Here is an 18,420-nt window from a genome sequence, read left to right as displayed (position 1 = left end):
GTTTGATTCTTTCAGGGTCAAACCCAAGGGGAGAGGAGACTAGAATAAAAGAGCAAAGACACAGAAATGGTTGTATGAGGTGGTAGTGCCCTCTTGGGGGCAGAAGGACAATGGGGCTTCCTCCAGGCTCCCTTGACTGAGGCAGTGCCTCTTCTCCCATTTGCAGCTTAACAGCTTGCCCCTGACCACCTACTAGTCTATTGGGGTCCCCTTGCCCCTCTAAGAAACCCTCTTTCATAGGATTCTTTTTAAGAAGACCAAGACCAGCGCCCTTCTGCGCAATCACTGGATTCCTGGAAAACCCGTACCTGTGCCGCAACATCAGAGAAAGCACAGCTCCCTTCCAATGCAGCCTCTTCACTAGGTTACAAGGAGGAGGCAGCTATAGGCACAGACTCCATACTTGACACATTTCAGTCTGAGTTCCTCAAACTCCAGGGGACACGCTGAAAGCTCTCAGAACGGTCTTCTTGAATCCCTTCTAATTTGGTTTCAGAGGAAATGCCACAGCACTCGGATCATCTTTTAAAGAAAGAAGGTCCTCAAGGCTTGCAGAGGGAGATGGGTGATGTGCTAATGCAGATAGGACAGGTTTTACAATCTCTTTATTATGTCCTCACAGGTAGTCAAGCACTCAGCTTCAGCTATTATAGAATTCTGAGAAAGATGGAGTTTCTAACATACCATTACAAAAGTTACAGGGAAGCAGATTTCCAGCCAGCAAATGGTTATCGATCTAACAAAGTAAAGGGATTCAGGTCATAAAGTTGTAGTCCATCAGGCTCTAAAATTAGTGTTCAAACAGAGGTTGTAGAAGAAATTTCTGCACATAGTAGGAGGTGGTCAAGTAACATCTAACATTTCCTTTCCCGCTCTAGAATTTCATTATTTCTATAACTATGCTCATCCCACACTTAAGAAATAAATATATTTAAAAAGAACTACCTAACGACAACCACAACTAGTTCTTAAATGGAGCATCCCAAGCAGTGAACCCCTTGAATTTGGTAACAGAGCCTTTTACGTAGCCAGTCTTCTCCCCAACCCAGCCCCTAGAAATCACTGATCTGATTTCTGTCCCTATAGTTTTGCCTTTTCCAGGATATTATATAAATAGAACCACACATCCTGTGACCTTTTGAGGCTGGCTTTTTCCACTTAACATAATGCTTTTGAGATCTTCTATGTTGTGGTGTGTGTGCCAGTAGCTAGTTCCTTTATATTGCTGAGTCATATTCCATTGTATGGATGTACCACAATTTTTTAATTAAATTATTGGGGTGACATTGGTTAATAGGATCACATAGGTTAGATATACCACAATTTGTTTATCCATTTACATCTTAGTTGTTCCTAGGCTGAGTAATTATGAATTGCTATAATCATTCAGAAAAAAAGAAAAAAGAAAGTAATCCCAAAGTGGCATGAAAGAGAGTGCATGACTAAGTAGCATAGGTGGTATTCAGAAGTCTCAGGGGAATTCAAAAGAAGGAAAGGTCCTGATAAGGTAGAGTTTGGTTACAAATGATTTTTCTGCTTGTAGTACTTATCCCACACTTTTATAAATTTGTTTTTGGTGTTCTTCACTGCAAAGCTATCCTTCAGAATGAAGGACAAGCAAAGACTTTTCCAAACAAAAGCTAAGGGAGTTCAGCACTTCTATACCTGCTTTACAAGAAATGCTGAAAAGAGCTCTTCAAACCAAAAGAAAAGGATGCTAATTAGTAACCTGAAATCATATTAAAATAGAAAACACACTGGTAACGTATATAATCGAATTCAGAATACTCTTATACTGTAATATGGTATGTAAATCACTTGACTTGAGTATAAAGATTAATGGACTAAAGTATTAAAAATAACTATGGGTACAGTAATTTGTTAATGGCCACACAAAATAGAGAGATGAAAATTATGACATCAATGGGGGGAGGAGTAACAGGGTAGAGTGTTGTATATGATCAAAGTTAAGTTGCTATCTTAAAATAGACTATTATAATGTCTGGAACCTTATTTGGAACCAGATTCAAACAAATAAAAACATTTTTTAAAAAGAGCGAGTAAAAAGACAAGTTACCGACTAGGAAAAAAAATGTTTGCAAATCATATATGCCTGATACAGGACTTTTCTCTAGAATATATAAAGAACTCTTAAAACTCAGTAATAGGAAAACAGACACAAACAAAAGATTGGCAAAAGGTTTGGACGCCTCACCAAAGATGTATGGATGACAAATAAGTTCATGAAAAGATGTTCAAAATCATTAATCATAGAAATATGGAAGGTAAAACCACAAGGATGACAAAAATGTGGAGCAACTGGAACTCTCATACACTGCTGATGGAAAACTGCCAATCGCTGTGGAAAAGTTTGGCAGTTTCCCAAAACATTAAACATCTACTTATCCTACGACCCATTCTATCCCTAGGTATTTACCCAAGAGAAATAAAAACATATGTCCATACAAAGACTTATAGATGAATGCCCAATAGCAGCTTTATTTGTAACTAGTAGCCCAGTGCACGAATTCATGCACATTGAAAGGGAATTAACTAGAAGAAATATTTTAATATCACTATTCACCCTTTCTCTATAATAGAAGTGTCAACCAAATTCATGATCGACAATGACAGATCGAAACACATGCACGCAACTGGTGCCAGCGAGAGCTTTATATGTATCACGCATGCATGAGGCAACTTAGCCTTTTATACATACAGAATAAACTTGCTTAATTAGACCTGCTTTCTGATTTAGCTAAACTTTTTCCAACCCAGTGAAGCACCCCAACTTCTCTTTCAGGTAATTGTCAGCAACACAGCAGTAAATATCAACACAAAGCAGATTACTAATGTAGATCACGCAGGGAGAACAAAGGGTAAAATATTTAACTGCAGCAGTGATTGACTATATTCTGCACAGTGACAAAACCTGAAGTCATTTTCAAGGTCCACCATTTCTTACTTCTTTTCAGTCGGGTCAAGTTTCTAAGCTTTCTAAATTTACATTTTCCAGCTAATGAAAAGAAAATAGGAATCCACTGAGTCTCCTATCTACCTACTCCAGGACTTCTGTGAGGATCAAATGAGATGAGGCACAGGAAAACGCTTCACAGACTTTTGGTTAAAGTGTGAAATGTTTGCACCTGGCTATAAAGCAAGTCGTGTTCCTGGGCTGAAGAAACTGCAAGGAGGCTAGTCGTTGCGAGGGAGAGGAAGACGGGCATTGCTACATGAAGTCATGACCCAGACAGTGGGACACTTCGCATGTTAGCCTTTTATATGTATAGATAGCCCCAAACCCAAAGCAACTCAAATGTCCATCAACAGTGAATGAATAAGCAAACTGTGGAATACTCATATAATAAAATATTATCCAGCAGCAAAAAGGAATGAATTCTTGATAACCACAGATGAATCTCAAAATAGTCTATGTGAAAGAAGCCAGACCGCCCCCCCCGCCAAAGTACATCCTGTATGATTCCTTTTTTTTTTTTTTTAAATAAAATTCACTGAAATGCAAACTAATGTATGATGACAGAAAACAGATCAGTGCCTGAGGAAAGGGGCTGGGGAGGGTCAGGAAGAGAACATTACAAAGGAGCAGGAGGAACCTTTTGAAAGTGGTAAATGTTCACTATTTTGATTGAAATGGTTTCATGGTTGTATACCTGTCAGAACGTATTCATTTTTCCAATTTAAATATGTTCAGTTTACTGTATGCTGTTTATACCTCCATAAAGCTGTTTTTAAAATGCAATAAATGAATATGTTAAAAGTACCTAGAGGGCAGGATCAGACAGAGGTGCTAACAAGGTGTATCAGCCAGACCTCACCAGGTAAAGGTAAGCTAGTGTAGGCTGCGGTAGGTGAGGCTGCAGTGGCCGGGAGAGGGGAGACCCGCTTGTCCTCTCAGGTGGGCTGAGGGTGCAGGCTCGGTGCTGAAGGACAGTCTTTGGGCGGGAGAACAACACCTCAGACAAGTTGGAGAGGCCTGACTGTGAAGCCCTGGCAGGTTCTTCGTCCTCCTTCCCGCCCCGTTGTCAAACGGATCCCCAGGAGCCGGCTATTTCTAAAGGTGAGCACTTCGTTTTGTACAGATGGAGTCGGGTGGTGTTCCACGTGCAAGCTGCGACACTCAATCCACAGTGAAAGTAAACCCTTCCGATCAGTAATTGTAAGAAATTACCTCGCCGTGACCAGCAGGGAAATGACGCACCCTGGAAATCCCGACCTCAAACTCCAGCAAAGTACTGTATGGCCGACTCCAGTCTCCACAGTGGTTACCGGCCCGGCCCGCCCCGCCCTCCGGCTCCGCCCCTCCTTTTCTTCCGGTTGGGCTCCTCGGGGCGGGGCGGGGGGGCGGAGTCCTCCGGGGCCCCGCCCACGGTGCATCCTGGCACCGCCACGCGCAGCCTCGGCCGAGTCGCTTTACGGCCGGAGAAGAGGGTGGGTCCCAGACTTGCGGAAGAAGGCCGAGCCGAGGGGCGGGGGAAGATGCTTTTTGCGACAGGTCGTAAGTGACGGTCCAGGAGGCGCGACAGCAGCTGGAGGGCGGAGGAGGCGGGTTCGTGTTTCCCGGGCCGAACCGGGCTGTGGGGGGCGCGGGGCCTGAGCCCGGGCGGTAGCTGAAGGCCTGCAGTGACAGCATGGGTGAAGGGGAGCGGGGCGGGGGAGGCCTCGGGCTGCTGTGGGCAGTGGGTGGGTCTGAGGGGCTGGCGGGCTGGCGTCTTGGGTCCAGGCCGGGGATCTGACCCGTGGTTGCTGTCCCCGGAACCCACAGCGCGGCCCGTCTTGTGCTCGCCATGAGGCCGCAGCAGGCGCCGGTGTTCGGGAAGGTATTCATTCAGCGAGACTACAGCAGTGGCACACGCTGTCAGTTCCAGACCAAGTTCCCCGCGGAGCTGGAAAACCGGGTATGCAGCCTGGCTCCCCGCACCCACGCTGAGGCCAGGGAGGGAGGCTGCCCAGGGAAGGGGAGGGAAGGGGGTCTGGGCTGAAACCCGGCCGCCGAGTGCCCCGGGGCTCTGGGTAGGGGCCGTCAAAGAAGGGGCGTTGGCCACAGGTGTACGAAGAGGGTCCAGGAGCAGGACCTGGTGTTCGGAGCTGGAGGAGTCGGGCCAAGCCCCCGGGGGTGATGACCTTGTAGAACTGTGCGCTGCCCTGCCCTGCCCGGTGCCGGGCATCCGTACCAGCCGTCTTCTTCCCCCGGGGCCAACCACCCCCGCCCCGGGTTATTGTCCACAGAGATGAGGAACTCATTCCTCGGGCTCCAGGCCGCCTCACTCAACCTGTTGTGAGCTAGGTAGTCCTACCTCGTCACGCAAGAGGAATCTTCATCCTCCTCCTCGTGACTGGCGTTTGTGGCCATGGTGCTGGCCGAACTGCTCGGCAGAAAGGGTTTATGAAGTGCTGTGCCAGGCAGTGCGGACAGGCCTTCTTGGAACCTGAAGAACATAGAGCGTTAGAGGGGCCTGGATAGGGAACTGTCAAGAACAAGGCCTTAAACTCGCCACTCCCCATTATCACTGGGAGCCACCTGTGTGAGGTTGGCTTGCGTATCAAAATTGTCATGAGGACCTAAGTCCTTTGGGCAACCCTGCATACAGAAATGCAAGAATGGGGTGTTTCCCTTTTCTTCAGAATTAGCAAAAATAAAGTCATTGTATCTTATTTTAAAGATAGAATGAAGTAAGCCACCTGAATGTGTGTGTTTTCTTGTGCCCACATGTGTTCACGCGCCCAAAGAGAAACAAACTCTTTGGGTCTTGAGCCATGTTACATCCGTTTTCTGTTCAGAAGTCAAGTTCTGGTTAGATGGGAGCAAGTTTCGTGGCTTTCCTCTTTGACAAGAAGGGTGAGGGACTGGTAGGTGATTAGACATGCTGTGGGTGTGGGGCTAAGAAATGCTGGTCATGAAATAAGTGGGTGTAGGTGAGTCTGCAGTAGAGAAATGTGTAGCAGTCATTTAAAACCAGCTTGGAGCAAGGTAGGTGGTTTTACCTGATTGCCAAGGTTGGAAAATCAACAATAATCAAGTGTAGTGTCCTTTAGCTTGATTTATAACCTTGGGCAGGTTAGTGGCCCAAATATGTTTCTTTAAATACAAATTAAAGATCAGACATGTCTCATAAAGATTATGAGGTTAGCTTGTTTATGAAATGCCATATGAGCGCTGCATTTTTTTTTGGTCACGATGTTCTGAGTTAACTCACCCTGACACTAGTCGTTTGAAAAAGTGGAAATTGAGCCAGTTGCCTACTGGCTAAAACTACTGAATATTGTTCTGAAAATAATTTAACATTGCAGTTAGCATGTTTTACATGTTAGGACTTATGTGAAATGGATCAAATGTTTTATTTTTAAGCCTGTTTTGGAAACTCTGACTTTTACTATTTACGTACTTTCAAATCAGAATGTAAACTATTTTTTTTTCACCACACTTCAGATGTTACAAGATTCCTTTGTCAAACTTTGAACTCACGGTTGAGCCCAATATACCATAATCAGACATTAGTCTTCCGCTGTGTGTGGTAGAGCCTTTATTTTATAGTTGGAATACAGAATCATAATAGAGTCACAGTATTGCACTGTTTCTTACAGGAAGTTGGTGTTTCTGAATTCTGGAGTCCATTTATTTCTTGGACTGCATACAGCCCAGAACCGCTTGTGATTCTGAGTACTCCAGTATATGGAATGTTATATGGTGCAGTACAATGGTGCTTTTTTTTTTTTTTTTTTTTTTCCTTTTTAAATGTTTGGGTTAGAACACTAGCTTATACTTTTTAAACTGCTTGGGAAAGCTTTGATTTTATTTTTTCCTGTGTTGAGATTAAATTTAAATTACAGGTTTAAATTTTCCTTGTTTGTTTGATGGAAAATTGAAAGGTTTCTCTCTTTGTTTCTCAACTAACCCTAGAAATTGTACTGGTTGCTCTGCCACTGCGGCCGATTTTCCTTTTGTGAGAACATCACACTTGGCAACTTAATAGAGGAAGAAACTAATGCACAAGGGTTTTGTGTTACTTTAAAGCATTAAAAACACACACTGTTGTGCTCTTTAATTTGGGAGTGAGGACAAATTCTGTCTGTTAAAAAGTTTACTTTATCCGTTGCCTGTTCGAATGTAATACTTTGATGCCTAAATGCTTTGTTGCCAGGACAGTTCTTTAAAGGAGGCTTTATTCTCACTTTACCCAAAATACAGACATCTTCGGCACCTTTGGTCTGGGTAGATGAGAAATGAGTGAACTATAATTGAAGCATTTGTTCCCCTATATACCTTTAAAAATATGTCTCTACATTTGATCAGTAGAAATTACCTGTGACTTGTGTTTGCTTTAAGCTTCAGTCCCATGCTTTCTGTCTACCACATACTTCAAGAAACAAAAATTCTGGGAAAATGATGAGCCTGATTCCTGTTTCCATTATGACTTTCAATGTTTACTGATCCAAATTTGTATTTGGTTCCAACTTCACATATCTCCAGATTTTGATATAGCTTCTCTATCAGTGTCCAAGTAACTAGGGAGACCACTGACAGCTTTTCATAGTGCCTAAAGAGAGGGGGAAATGCCCACATTTGTTCTGGGGAGGCCTTGCGTGTTAAGTGCGTCCTTTGCCTTTACTGCTGCCTACATGGTTTTTACTTTTTTCCCCTTTTTAAAAATAACCTTCTAAAGAAATTCTTGGCTGTTTTTTTATCTTTATTTCTTTTTTCTTAACCTTTTTTCAATCCTTCACTTAATTTTTTTTTAAATGATCTATGATTTGCTTCCATCCTGCAAAAGCATTGCAATCTTGGAATCACTTTTAAGAGTTAGTGTTGCTGATGTGATTAGTGATTCTGATCTGAAAGAAACATTTCTGGTTTAGATCCCATGGTTTTGAATCATATTATGTCCAAAGAAATGTAAATAATTCAGAGAACTTTTTTATCCAATCATTGAATTGTAGGTAAAGCATAGGTGATTGTTTGAAATTATTTAGACTTTTGCAGGTTTACTGATGGACAAACTGGAGGCATTAACTTAGGCATAATTAGGTGAACAGTTTACCTTTAATATTTGTTCACTGAGCTGTTCTCCCATCTGTTTTCAGGGAATGAGAACTCTGACATAGGTTCAGCAGATGACCATTCTTGACAAACCATGTCTTCAAGTAGTTTGGCTCAGTGAAGGATTGCTGCCCTGGCTCTCAGTACCATTGCCACCCACCCAAACCTTGTCAGAAACTCTAATTTTCTTGGAAAGTAAAAGTAGCTCCTTTTGAAAAACAGGTAGAGCCACCACCATTTTAAAGTTTATATTAAACTTTTTCATGCTGTTGGCTAATTGTTTCCCCACCGGACAAAACAATGATTACTACTGCCTCTAACCCAGTGGTTCTCAACCTTGGCTGCACATTACAATCACCTGGGAATCTTTTTAAAATCCTGATTTCTGAGCCTCATCCTCCGGAAATTCTGTTTCTTTGTTATGGGGTGAGGCCACAACATTAGTAACAAAGAATCAGAATTTCCGGAAGATGAGGCCCAGAAATCAGGATTTTAAAAAGATTCCCAGGTGATTCTAATGAGCAGCCAAGGTTGAGAACCACTGCAACCTAAACAGTTTTAATAACTTAATAAAGATGATGATCATAGTTTTATACTTTAAAAAATTATGTTCTTGGGAATAATTTGTCTCAAACTGTGATATTGAGGTTCTTAGACTTCTTTTAGTCTATTTTTATATAGGCTTCATAAAAGAATTCATGTGTAGGTATTAGTTTTAGGAATAAAGAAGGCCTAAAGTAAGGACAGATTAATTGTACTTTTGTTACCAAGAATGATAGTATCAGATGAAATACTCTACTAATGGTCCTTGAAAGTCCTAGAGTACAGTATTAAGATTTTAAAATGTAGAAAGCACCGTTAGAAAATAAAATGATACTGGAAGAAGAAAGTAAAAGCAGGTGAATAGAGTGAAAAGTGAATGACAATAGTATTGGTATAAATGTAAAATGATAGTGTCACTGAATAGAAGGAGGTGATAGGAATGACATGGAGTGAGTTGTGCAGTAGTTTGAGATTTTGCCTTATTCATGATGAGCTTTTAATACTAAATAGTTACTTTAATATTGATGGAATATTGAGTAAACAAAAAACAGAACTTTGCACCTTTTGATTCTTCTGCTTAAAATGTCCTTCCCTGCCTGTGTTTAGCTATTGAATTTAAGATTATCTGCTCTTTCCAGATCAAGGGAAGGTCTCTTCCACCATACTTTATGCCTCTATTATAGTACTCTGTCAATTTATTGCATTTTTATATTTACGTATTAGTGCTGCTCACTTTACTGTAAACTCCTTGAAGACTGAGTCCGTCTTATTAATCTTTCTCTAAGGCCTGTCATAATACGTAATGGTAGGTGCTCAGTAAAATTGAATATAACTGAATTGAAAGATCGAAGAATTGTATAATTTAATTTACTTGAAATTCAGTATAGGGAATAAAAAAACACTATATTGAGATTTGAAGATATCTAATGTTCATAATAGTGATAAAATTAAACAAGTACTAAGCAGTTCTAGTAACTTAGGTCCATATTTAATCACCTAAAAATTGTATGCCGATTATTAGATAGGAATGTTGACAAAAAAGCAAAATAAGTTAGTGATAGAAAGCATTAGTGAGTAGCTAATCTTTTTTTCCAAAACTTACTTTTAAATTCTTTCCTGTACAGATTGATAGGCAGCAGTTTGAAGAAACAGTTCGAACTCTAAATAACCTTTATGCAGAAGCAGAGAAGCTTGGGGGTCAGTCATATCTTGAAGGTTGTTTGGCTTGTTTAACAGCATACACCATCTTCTTATGCATGGAAACTCATTATGAGAAGGTAAGGCTACCTTTACTCTATTTCCCCAGATTTCTATCTTAAGTTCTGTCCTCCCACCTTAGTCTTTTGTTTGTGTATTTGTTGTTTTTTGTTAATCCTCACCTGAGACTATTTTTCCCATTGCTTTTCCGACAGAGTATGAGGAAGGAAGAGAGGGAGGGAAGATGGGAGAGTGGCTTTCCTCTACCCTAGAATGCTACTCTTCCCATGTTCAAATCTCACCAGTCCCTTAGGTCCCACTTTCATCTAAATTTTCCTTACTTTTCTAATTATAGTCTTTCTCTCCTTGGTATCCCCACAATATTTTATTTGTATCTGTTTCCTGGCACTTAACACTCTACTTTGGAATGCAAGTTTACATTCTTATTTGCCCATCAAGTATGTATTTTTCTTGAGGTCAAAGACAGTGCCTTAACCAGTATATATCCCTCTTCATGCCTGACACCATGCCTTGGGTATATTAGACACTCCCTGAATGTGTGTTAAATGAATGTATTTAAGTTAATCACAGTAAGCCCCTATTATTAAATTCTGATATCTATATTATATCCCACTTATAGAAATGTCCCTGTGATTGTCTTGTACTCCATGCAATAGAAAGCAGATACAATTGTAGCAAAAAATATTTTGAGCTAGTGTTACAAAAAGGGTATCTATAATAATAAAAGAGTAATATGCTAATTAGACCAGACGTCCTTCCGGACAACCTTCCGGATGAAGCCGGGGCTGCGAGGGAAGCCTGGGTCCCAGGTGCCTGCCAGCGGCTGGAGGGAAGCCCGAGTCCTGGGTGCCAGAGGGAAGCTGGAGCCAGCAGCTGGGGGAAGGAAGGCCTACTCTTGCACAAATTTTGTGCATTGGGCCTCTAGTATTTAAATAATAACTTCATAGTGTATGTCCTTCTCCATCCTCCTATATAATAAAGAGGTAATATGCAAATTAACCCTTACACCCTCACAAGATGGCTGCCTACGACCAGGCCATCAGGGGGGTTAGTGAGGGATGACCAAATGACTGAACACCAGGCTGCGTGGGGCAATCAGGCTGGCAGGGGGGTTAGTGAGGGACGACCATACGACCAAGCAGCAGGCTGCGTGGGGCGACCAGGCCAGCAGGGGGGTTAGTGAGGGATGACCAGATGACTGAACACCAGGCTGCGTGGGGCAATCAGGCTGGCAGGGGGGTTAGTGAGGGACGACCATACGACCAAGCAGCAGGCTGCGTGGGGCGACCAGGCCAGCAGGGGGGTTAGTGAGGGATGACCAAACGACTGCGCAGCAGGCTGCGTGGGGCGACCAGGCCGGCAGAGGGGGGCAGTGAGTGGCGACCAGGCCAGCAGGGGGGGCCTTGAGAGGCAACCAAGCCAGCAGGGGGGGCGCAGTTGGGGGGCGACCAGACCAGCAGGGGGGGCAGTAATGGGTGACCAGGCTGGTGGGCGGGGGGGCACTTAGGAGTGACCAGGCTGGCTGGGAGGGGGCAGTTGGGGGCGATCAGGCTGGCACTCAGAGGCAGTGAGGGGTGATCAGGACGGCAGAGGGAGCGCAGTTAGGGACAACCAGGCAGGTAGGCAGGTGAGCGATTAGGAGCCAGCAGTCCAGGATTATAAGAGGGATATCCCCCAAGGGGTCCCGGATTGGAGAGGGTGAAGGCTGGGCTGAGGGGGGACCTCCCCCCAATGCATGAATTTCATACACCGGGCCTCTAGTATCATACAGAGAAGCAGCTTACTTTCATTCCTGGTTAACATTCAGAATTTCAATCTGTTTTGTCATAGCAGCTTCTCTTTAATAATACATTTTCTGAGTGAAGGGGATAAATCTGATAAATATTTATTGAAAGCCTATATGCTAACCAGTTTGCAGGGGATATAACTGAATAGGGCAAACGTGGTTGCTGACCTTGTGGAGTTTATAATTTAGTGGTAACAACTGATACTAAGGAAACAAAACCAGCAAAATTGTAAAATGTGATAAGTCCCTTGAAGAAAACAAACTCTCCTATGATAGAAAATAATAGGAGAGACCTAATTTAAATTTTGTGGTCCGAAAAGGCCTCTGAGGAGGTAACATTTATACTGCTACAAGAAGGATGAAAGCCTGGAGACATTTAGGCAGAGAGATCAGTGCAGGGGGAAGCTACTCAAAGGTTTTAAGCAGGAGAGGGATATGATCAGATTTTCATTGTAAAGAGATCTCTCTGCTCTGTGAAAAAAAGTTATGAAAGTAGGGAAACCAGTTAGGATGCTCTAGAAGTCCAGGCAAAAGATGATGATAGCTTGGACAAGGAACAGAGCAATAGAGATGGAAGGGGGTAAGCAGACTCAAGGGATATGTTGGTGATAGAACCAAGACTTGATGAAGAGCTGAATGTAGAAGTGGAGGGTAAGACTGAATTCACATGGATAAAAACTTGGTCATCCAGGATGGTCTTTTAAAGAAGTATAGAATACTGCCAATTTAAATTAGAAATACATCCTCCAGATTATTTTATTCATGCTTAGTGGAATATTAGATGCTTGAGTTGTCATTTCACTCTAGCTTTTAAATTTAAGATTTTAATTAAACTTATTTACCCATGTGCATTGGCTGAAATAGATACAGGTAGCTCCTTCTGATGTCAGTTGTAAAAAGAAATTGGTAATTGGGTGACAGCCAAGTCATTTACTAATTATGGGATTATAGACAAGAGAGGTTATTCTTTAAGAGTACATTCTGTAAAATGGCTGTTAGCATTAATAAATTCCCTCATATATGGTAAATGCTTAGAAAGTGTCTTCTTAAGATAAATTTAAGAATTAAGTTAGTATATATGTATGTTTAATCAGATATTTGTGAAGTGACATGATTTTTTAAATTTCAAGAACAAATAATCTTTTTTCAGCTCTTAATTAAAATTATTTTGATGATTAATCTTGGGAGGCAGTTCTCAGTATCAAAAATATAGTGGAGCCCTAGCTGGTTTGGCTCAATGGGTAGAGCGTCGGTCTGCAGACTGAAGAGTCCCAGGTTCGATTCCGGCCAAGGGCACATGCCTGGGTTGCGGGCTTGATCCCCAGTAGGGGGTGTGCAGGAGGCAGCCAATCAATGATTCTCTCTCATCATTGATATTTCTATCTCTCTCTCCTCCCTTCCTCTCTAAAATCAATAAAATATATTTTAAAAATATATATATATAGTGGAAATTGATTGATCCTAATTATGTTTTAATTTGGTTTCATAGGCAATATATAAGGTACTACTTTATAAGTCTAATCAAGGTCCTTTACAAAGTAACTATTATAAAGCAAGTAAAGACCAAATAAAATTAGTCAAGAAACCAAAAGTTTAAGGCATGGCCACATTTTTAAATAGGAGATTTTAACCCTAGCTGATGTAGCTCAGTTGGTTGGAGCATCCTCCTGTGTACCAGAAAGTCATGGGATTGATTTCTGGTCAGGGCACATACCTAGGTTGTGTGTTCAGTCCCCAGTCAAGGTGGGTGTGGGAGGCAACCAATCGATGTATCTCTCTCACATCAATGTTTCTCTCACTCCCCCTTCTTCCCTCCCTCTCTAAAATCAATCAGTCAAATAAACAGGTGATTTTATTTTAGAAACTGGACAAGAATAACTACATCATGGAAAGTTAATAACTAGAACTGTCATACTCTCTCTCTATATATAAAAGCCTAAGCGACCGGATGGCCAACCGGTAGCTATGACGCACATTGACCACCAGTGGGCAGATGCTCAACTTAGGAGCTGCCCCCTTGTGGTCAGTGTGCTCCCATAGCAGGAGTGCTGCTCAGCTGACAAACGGGCGCCAGACGCCGGGCTCACAGCTGGCAAGTGCTGCTGTGGCGGCACGACCCTCTCCCGCGGATACTCCCCCTGCGCGCCTGAGCGTGGCCCTGGTGGCAGGCCCAGTGGGGCCAGGATGAACTGGACTGGCGCCCAGCCCAGCTCAGGCTTCTCCCCTACCACCTGTCGCTTCCCACACTACTTTATGCTGTGCAGGATCGACACAGACAGCGGGCTGGAGCCCGATGAGCTGGTGGGTAAGGCCGGGCTGCAGCGGCAGTCCACTGATCCCCGCAGGCCCGGCCAAAGGACCCCACCGGTGCACGAATCTGTGCACCGGGCCTCTAGTTAAGATATAATGTACCAATACTTTTAAAAGAAAACTTTTCATATGTATATTTTTATTTTTTATAAAATGATAAAAGTATGAAAATAACTACCCTCTCCCTCTCTAGTTTATCTCTTAGGAATGTTCGTGGTATTATTTTCTACTTTATGAAAAGACAGGATTGAATCATTTAGTCTTTATTGTTTTAAACACTAAAATTTCTAATTTACAAACAGTAAGCCAAATATAATAGTGCTTACACTTTGTCGTGTGGGTTAAATTTTTGAAATTATAAATAGGCCTTTGAAAACTCACTAGAACAATCATGCATTTTTCCTATAATGTGCTCTTTATTGGTTTAAAATGAAAATAAAGACTTCAGTGTTATTTCTCTATTGTTGCTGCCCATGATAATTAGGGAACAAATGGGATTGTAAAGGTTCCCTCAGTAGCTGTCTGTCTTATTCATCAACTATAAAACATCCCTTCTGCCTATGTGCTATAATCTGTAAAAGGAACACAGTTAGAAGGAACTTAGATTTTTCTGAAAATAGCTGTGATCTTGGTGTTCTCTATTAGCCTCACTTAAGATATTTTTTCTCAAGGGTCTAGGAGGCTTTCTCCAATTTATTATTCTCCAGGAGCATAACAGTCTTTCCTGAGGTTTGATTGTGTTTAGCTTTGTAAATATTATGCAAATTGGGGTTTGTTGAGGGTCTGAAGTTAACAGATATAAAATATGAATAAATGTCAACATAAGATTCTTAGGGGTGAGAATGGTGCTTTGTTCAGTATGGGATGCAGTATGAGTTTACTCATATTAATGCTTTCCTATTGCTAAAGAGACTTAAGAGTTTAAAAGCATCCTGTTTAGGACAGTGCTGCCTTCACCAAAATAGTATAAGAGGATTTGGAGCTTATACCAAAAAAACTGTTTTCTTTCTAAACTGATTCCCAAGTGTTCATGAATGTTATTAAAGTTTAGACAAAAACCGGCACAACAAAGTTGTGCTTGAATCAAATAAAGGAATGCCATTCCTTTGCTACCAACCTGTGCCCAAGGAGAGAGGGAGGAAAGCTGTTCTGAAGGAATCCTTTCTTTGGAACCAGCCATGCAAGCATTCTTCTGAGTGTCCTCTTAGTATTAATGGACCTCAGAGAGGGGAGACTGACTCTCCAATTTCCAATCTGTCAGGTGAGCTGAGAGGGAAATCGGAGAGAAGATTGAGAGAACTGAGTTGGGTACCTTTAGGGGCTACTTCCTTCTATTCATTGTTTTAGCATGATTGACAAACTGATACAGAGATAGTGTCTAAGCCTTTTATTTTTTATTTTTTTGTCCATAAAGACTGAGCACTGCTCAAATTCTTTGAGAGTTGAAAATAGGAGAATGATATATGTATTACTTCAGGTAATTACTAGTTGGTGAAAAAAAATCTTTTCTTTAGAAATAGTATTTCTTAATTTACACCACATAAGGTTGCTCTTTTAGTATGATCATGCTCTTTTTAAAAAGCATAAAACATTAGTTTATATTATTTCCAAAAATGTAACCTGAATAAACCATTTAAATTATTTTCCTGCAATAAGAAAATTAGTTATACAAACCACATAGAGTTTTAAATTCTAAATCAGTGTATACTAAAACCTAAATTGTAGCATCCTAAACTGTTGGTTTGGCCTCATACACTATAGACCCCACTCTTAAGTCATTTTTTAATTTCCAGCTTTATTTTCATACAGTTCTTTTCTCCCTTTGTGATCAGATTTATCTGTGACTTTATCATATGCTGATAGTGTGAATTTAAGAAAATATATAGTAATTAAAGAACTGGATCAAAGTCCCTTTGAACATTAGAGCCAGAAGAGGGTTCTGATGGCTTTGAATCTGAAATAAAACATGTAAGTCTTTGATTTTGTATATAGCTATTAAGATTTATTTTCTTTTAGCTTATCTGTCTCGGAATTGCCCTTATGAAAGCTGGAGATTTGGCAATTTCCAGAAGTTCCTTTGTATCCTATCTGGTTTTTGTCTACATTTGCTTTGACTTTTACAACCTTAATACTAAACTTATAAATTGAGGTTCCCGTCTAGGACACAGGAGCAACTACAGAGTAGCACTACATGCGGTCATGGAAATGATATAAGACACTTGTAGTCATCAGAAACTCCCTGGCAGCTAACGCCCACATGCCTTACAAAGGAAATAAAATGTTCAGTTTAAACTAGCTGGGCTACCTTTTGTTATTGGCCAACTTTGTATCATTACTCAAAGTTGATGAAAATGTACAAAGAAGAAGCAATTCTTAAGTGTTAAAGGAGAAAGCCAAGAAGTGCCCTTGATATTAGAATATGTCACATTAACGACACTTTATGAGTAGGGAGAGAGAAAAGCATAACTAACCGTTGAGTATGTAATCGTCTGTTTCTCTAAATCCAGGATTGAGGTGACTAGGAGGTGAGGAGGAGGGGGATTGGGTCTCATGCTTTTGTATGCATTTCTACTTACACTGCATTGGAGATATTTGTGACTCGAAGAGTCCGTCGTGCTGTGCTATATGTTGTATGTAACTGGTGTGAGCCAAGTAATCAGAGCTGTATCCTTCCATAGGAATATCCATGACTTGCTCTGAAAGCTAATTCCACTGCCTGAAAATTTTGAGATTCAGCTGATACTTAAAGGGAAATCCGATGAAATTTGTAAAAAACTGCTATTTCTTTCTGTCAGGTTCTGAGGAAAGTCTCCAAATACATTCAAGAGCAGAATGAGAAGATATATGCTCCCCAAGGCCTCCTCCTGACAGATCCTATTGAAAGAGGACTTCGAGTTGTATCTTTTTAGTCCAGATCTAAATGCCTGTAAAAAGAAAACGTCAGTGGTACTATTTGGCATTCGCCAAAGAGAATTTAACTCCTGAATTGTCTTTGTGAATTTCATACCTACCATAAGCCCCCTCTCTCCAGCATTTTTTCTTAAAGGATGCCTCTCCTTCCTTTGCATTGTTCAGGTCTCTGGATTGTTTAGTATTCTGGTTACTGTCTTTTTTGGTGGTTCTGAGGGCATCTTGTACTAATAATGGGGGTGGTATGAGTAATGCATTTCATCTGCAGAAACTCTGGACCTAAAGCTCCTTTGAAATGCATAAACTCATAAATGTGGTGAGACTTGTCATCCAAATGAATTGCAGTTCCATGGGTTCATCTGACTAGTTGAAATCAGTTGCAGCTGCCAAATGTATAATTTCATTACCTTTGACATACTGTGCATATTTTTAGAGGCAGTAAGCTTTGAAAATCACTAAGTGAATTTGGGAAATAAAATTGCAAAAAAACTAATACAGCTTGATAACTGGAGTAATGGGTAAAATAATTTCTTTAAAAAACCTAGGTCAGATAATCCCAGGCCTTCCTGCTGATAATAAGTTCAGTAGTTTTATTATAGTCTACAGCAGTGATTCTTAAATTTTTAGAGGTCATGAACCCTCACCCAAGAAAAAGTTTTCATATAATTTCAGGGTATTTTGAACCCCTGAATTCATTACCTCTGTGGATTCTCAGTTAAAAAAAACCCTTTTCTACAGTAAAGCATTCTTTTTCTGTTTTTTTTCTCTCAATAAATAATCAGTGTTTGGGGAGGAACTATATGTAGAATACTACAAGCAATTATATTTCTTAAATTTTTCAACAAGGTGGAGAAAGCATCATATTTAATTTAAGTAGAAGAAAGTTTTCATAATTTAAAAGTAAGCAAAGCAAATTAAAGTCTGTACAGACCATACATATCATCTTGCTATAGCCCCCTTTTATATGTTATATTCTATAGTGTGTTTTCTTAACAGCCATGCTGTTTAGATCGAAATTACCATTTATGAAGACAGAGGGATGAGCAGTGGAAGATAAACCATGGAATTAAAGGTAAATATGAAATTATATAATTTATATGTGGTTTTTGTAATTTTGTAGGATGTATTAATTTTCTTCCCTGCATGGTAAATAAATTGTTATATGATGGCATGTTTTCTGTATTACTTCATATTTAAGATGTGTACTTAACCCAAAGTCTGTTTGGTGATACAGAATTTAATACTGATCTCCACCCCCCCTCCTTCCCCCCAGTATTGTTTTCAGACTAGTTTTTTGGGTTTTGTTTTTGTTTTTTTTAAATATATTTTATTGATTTTTTACAGAGAGGAAGGGAGAGGGATAGAGAGTTAGAAACATCGATGAGAGAGAAACATCGATCAGCTGCCTCCTGCACACTCCCTACTGGGATGTGCCCACAACCAAGGTACATGCCCTTGACCTGAATCGAACCTGGGACCTTTCAGTCCGCAGGCCGATGCTCTATCCACTGAGCCAAACCGGTCAGGCTCAGACTAGTTTTTTTGTTTCTTTGGTTTGGGGGATTTAGGGGTGAAGGAAACATGTTTCATTTTAATA

At 40.9% G+C, this 18,420-nt stretch overlaps 1 protein-coding gene across 4 annotated transcripts in view; it reads left to right on the top strand.

Annotated features, from left to right (window-relative positions):
- Positions 1–4,509: 4,509 nt before the first annotated feature.
- The window catches only part of GOLGA7 (golgin A7), an 18,364-nt gene continuing 4,453 nt past the window's right edge, over positions 4,510–18,420 (top strand). Inside the window, exons 1-5 of one of the 4 annotated variants that reach the window (XM_006097066.3) lie at positions 4,510–4,567; positions 4,784–4,916; positions 9,724–9,876; positions 16,709–16,810; positions 17,833–17,895. In XM_006097066.3, coding sequence (XP_006097128.1) covers positions 4,806–4,916; positions 9,724–9,876; positions 16,709–16,810; positions 17,833–17,880 — 414 coding nt within the window. In that variant the 5' untranslated portion in view covers positions 4,510–4,567; positions 4,784–4,805 and the 3' untranslated portion in view covers positions 17,881–17,895. The other 3 variants (XM_006097067.3, XM_023760809.1, XM_014462904.2) reach the window with 3 other exon arrangements.

The sequence above is a fragment of the Myotis lucifugus genome, unplaced genomic scaffold (genome assembly GCF_000147115.1).
Source record: "Myotis lucifugus unplaced genomic scaffold, Myoluc2.0 scaffold_194, whole genome shotgun sequence".
Lineage (NCBI taxonomy): Eukaryota > Metazoa > Chordata > Mammalia > Chiroptera > Vespertilionidae > Myotis > Myotis lucifugus.
Note: the sequence above shows the minus strand (reverse complement) of the source record. Positions and strands in the feature narration are given on the sequence as shown.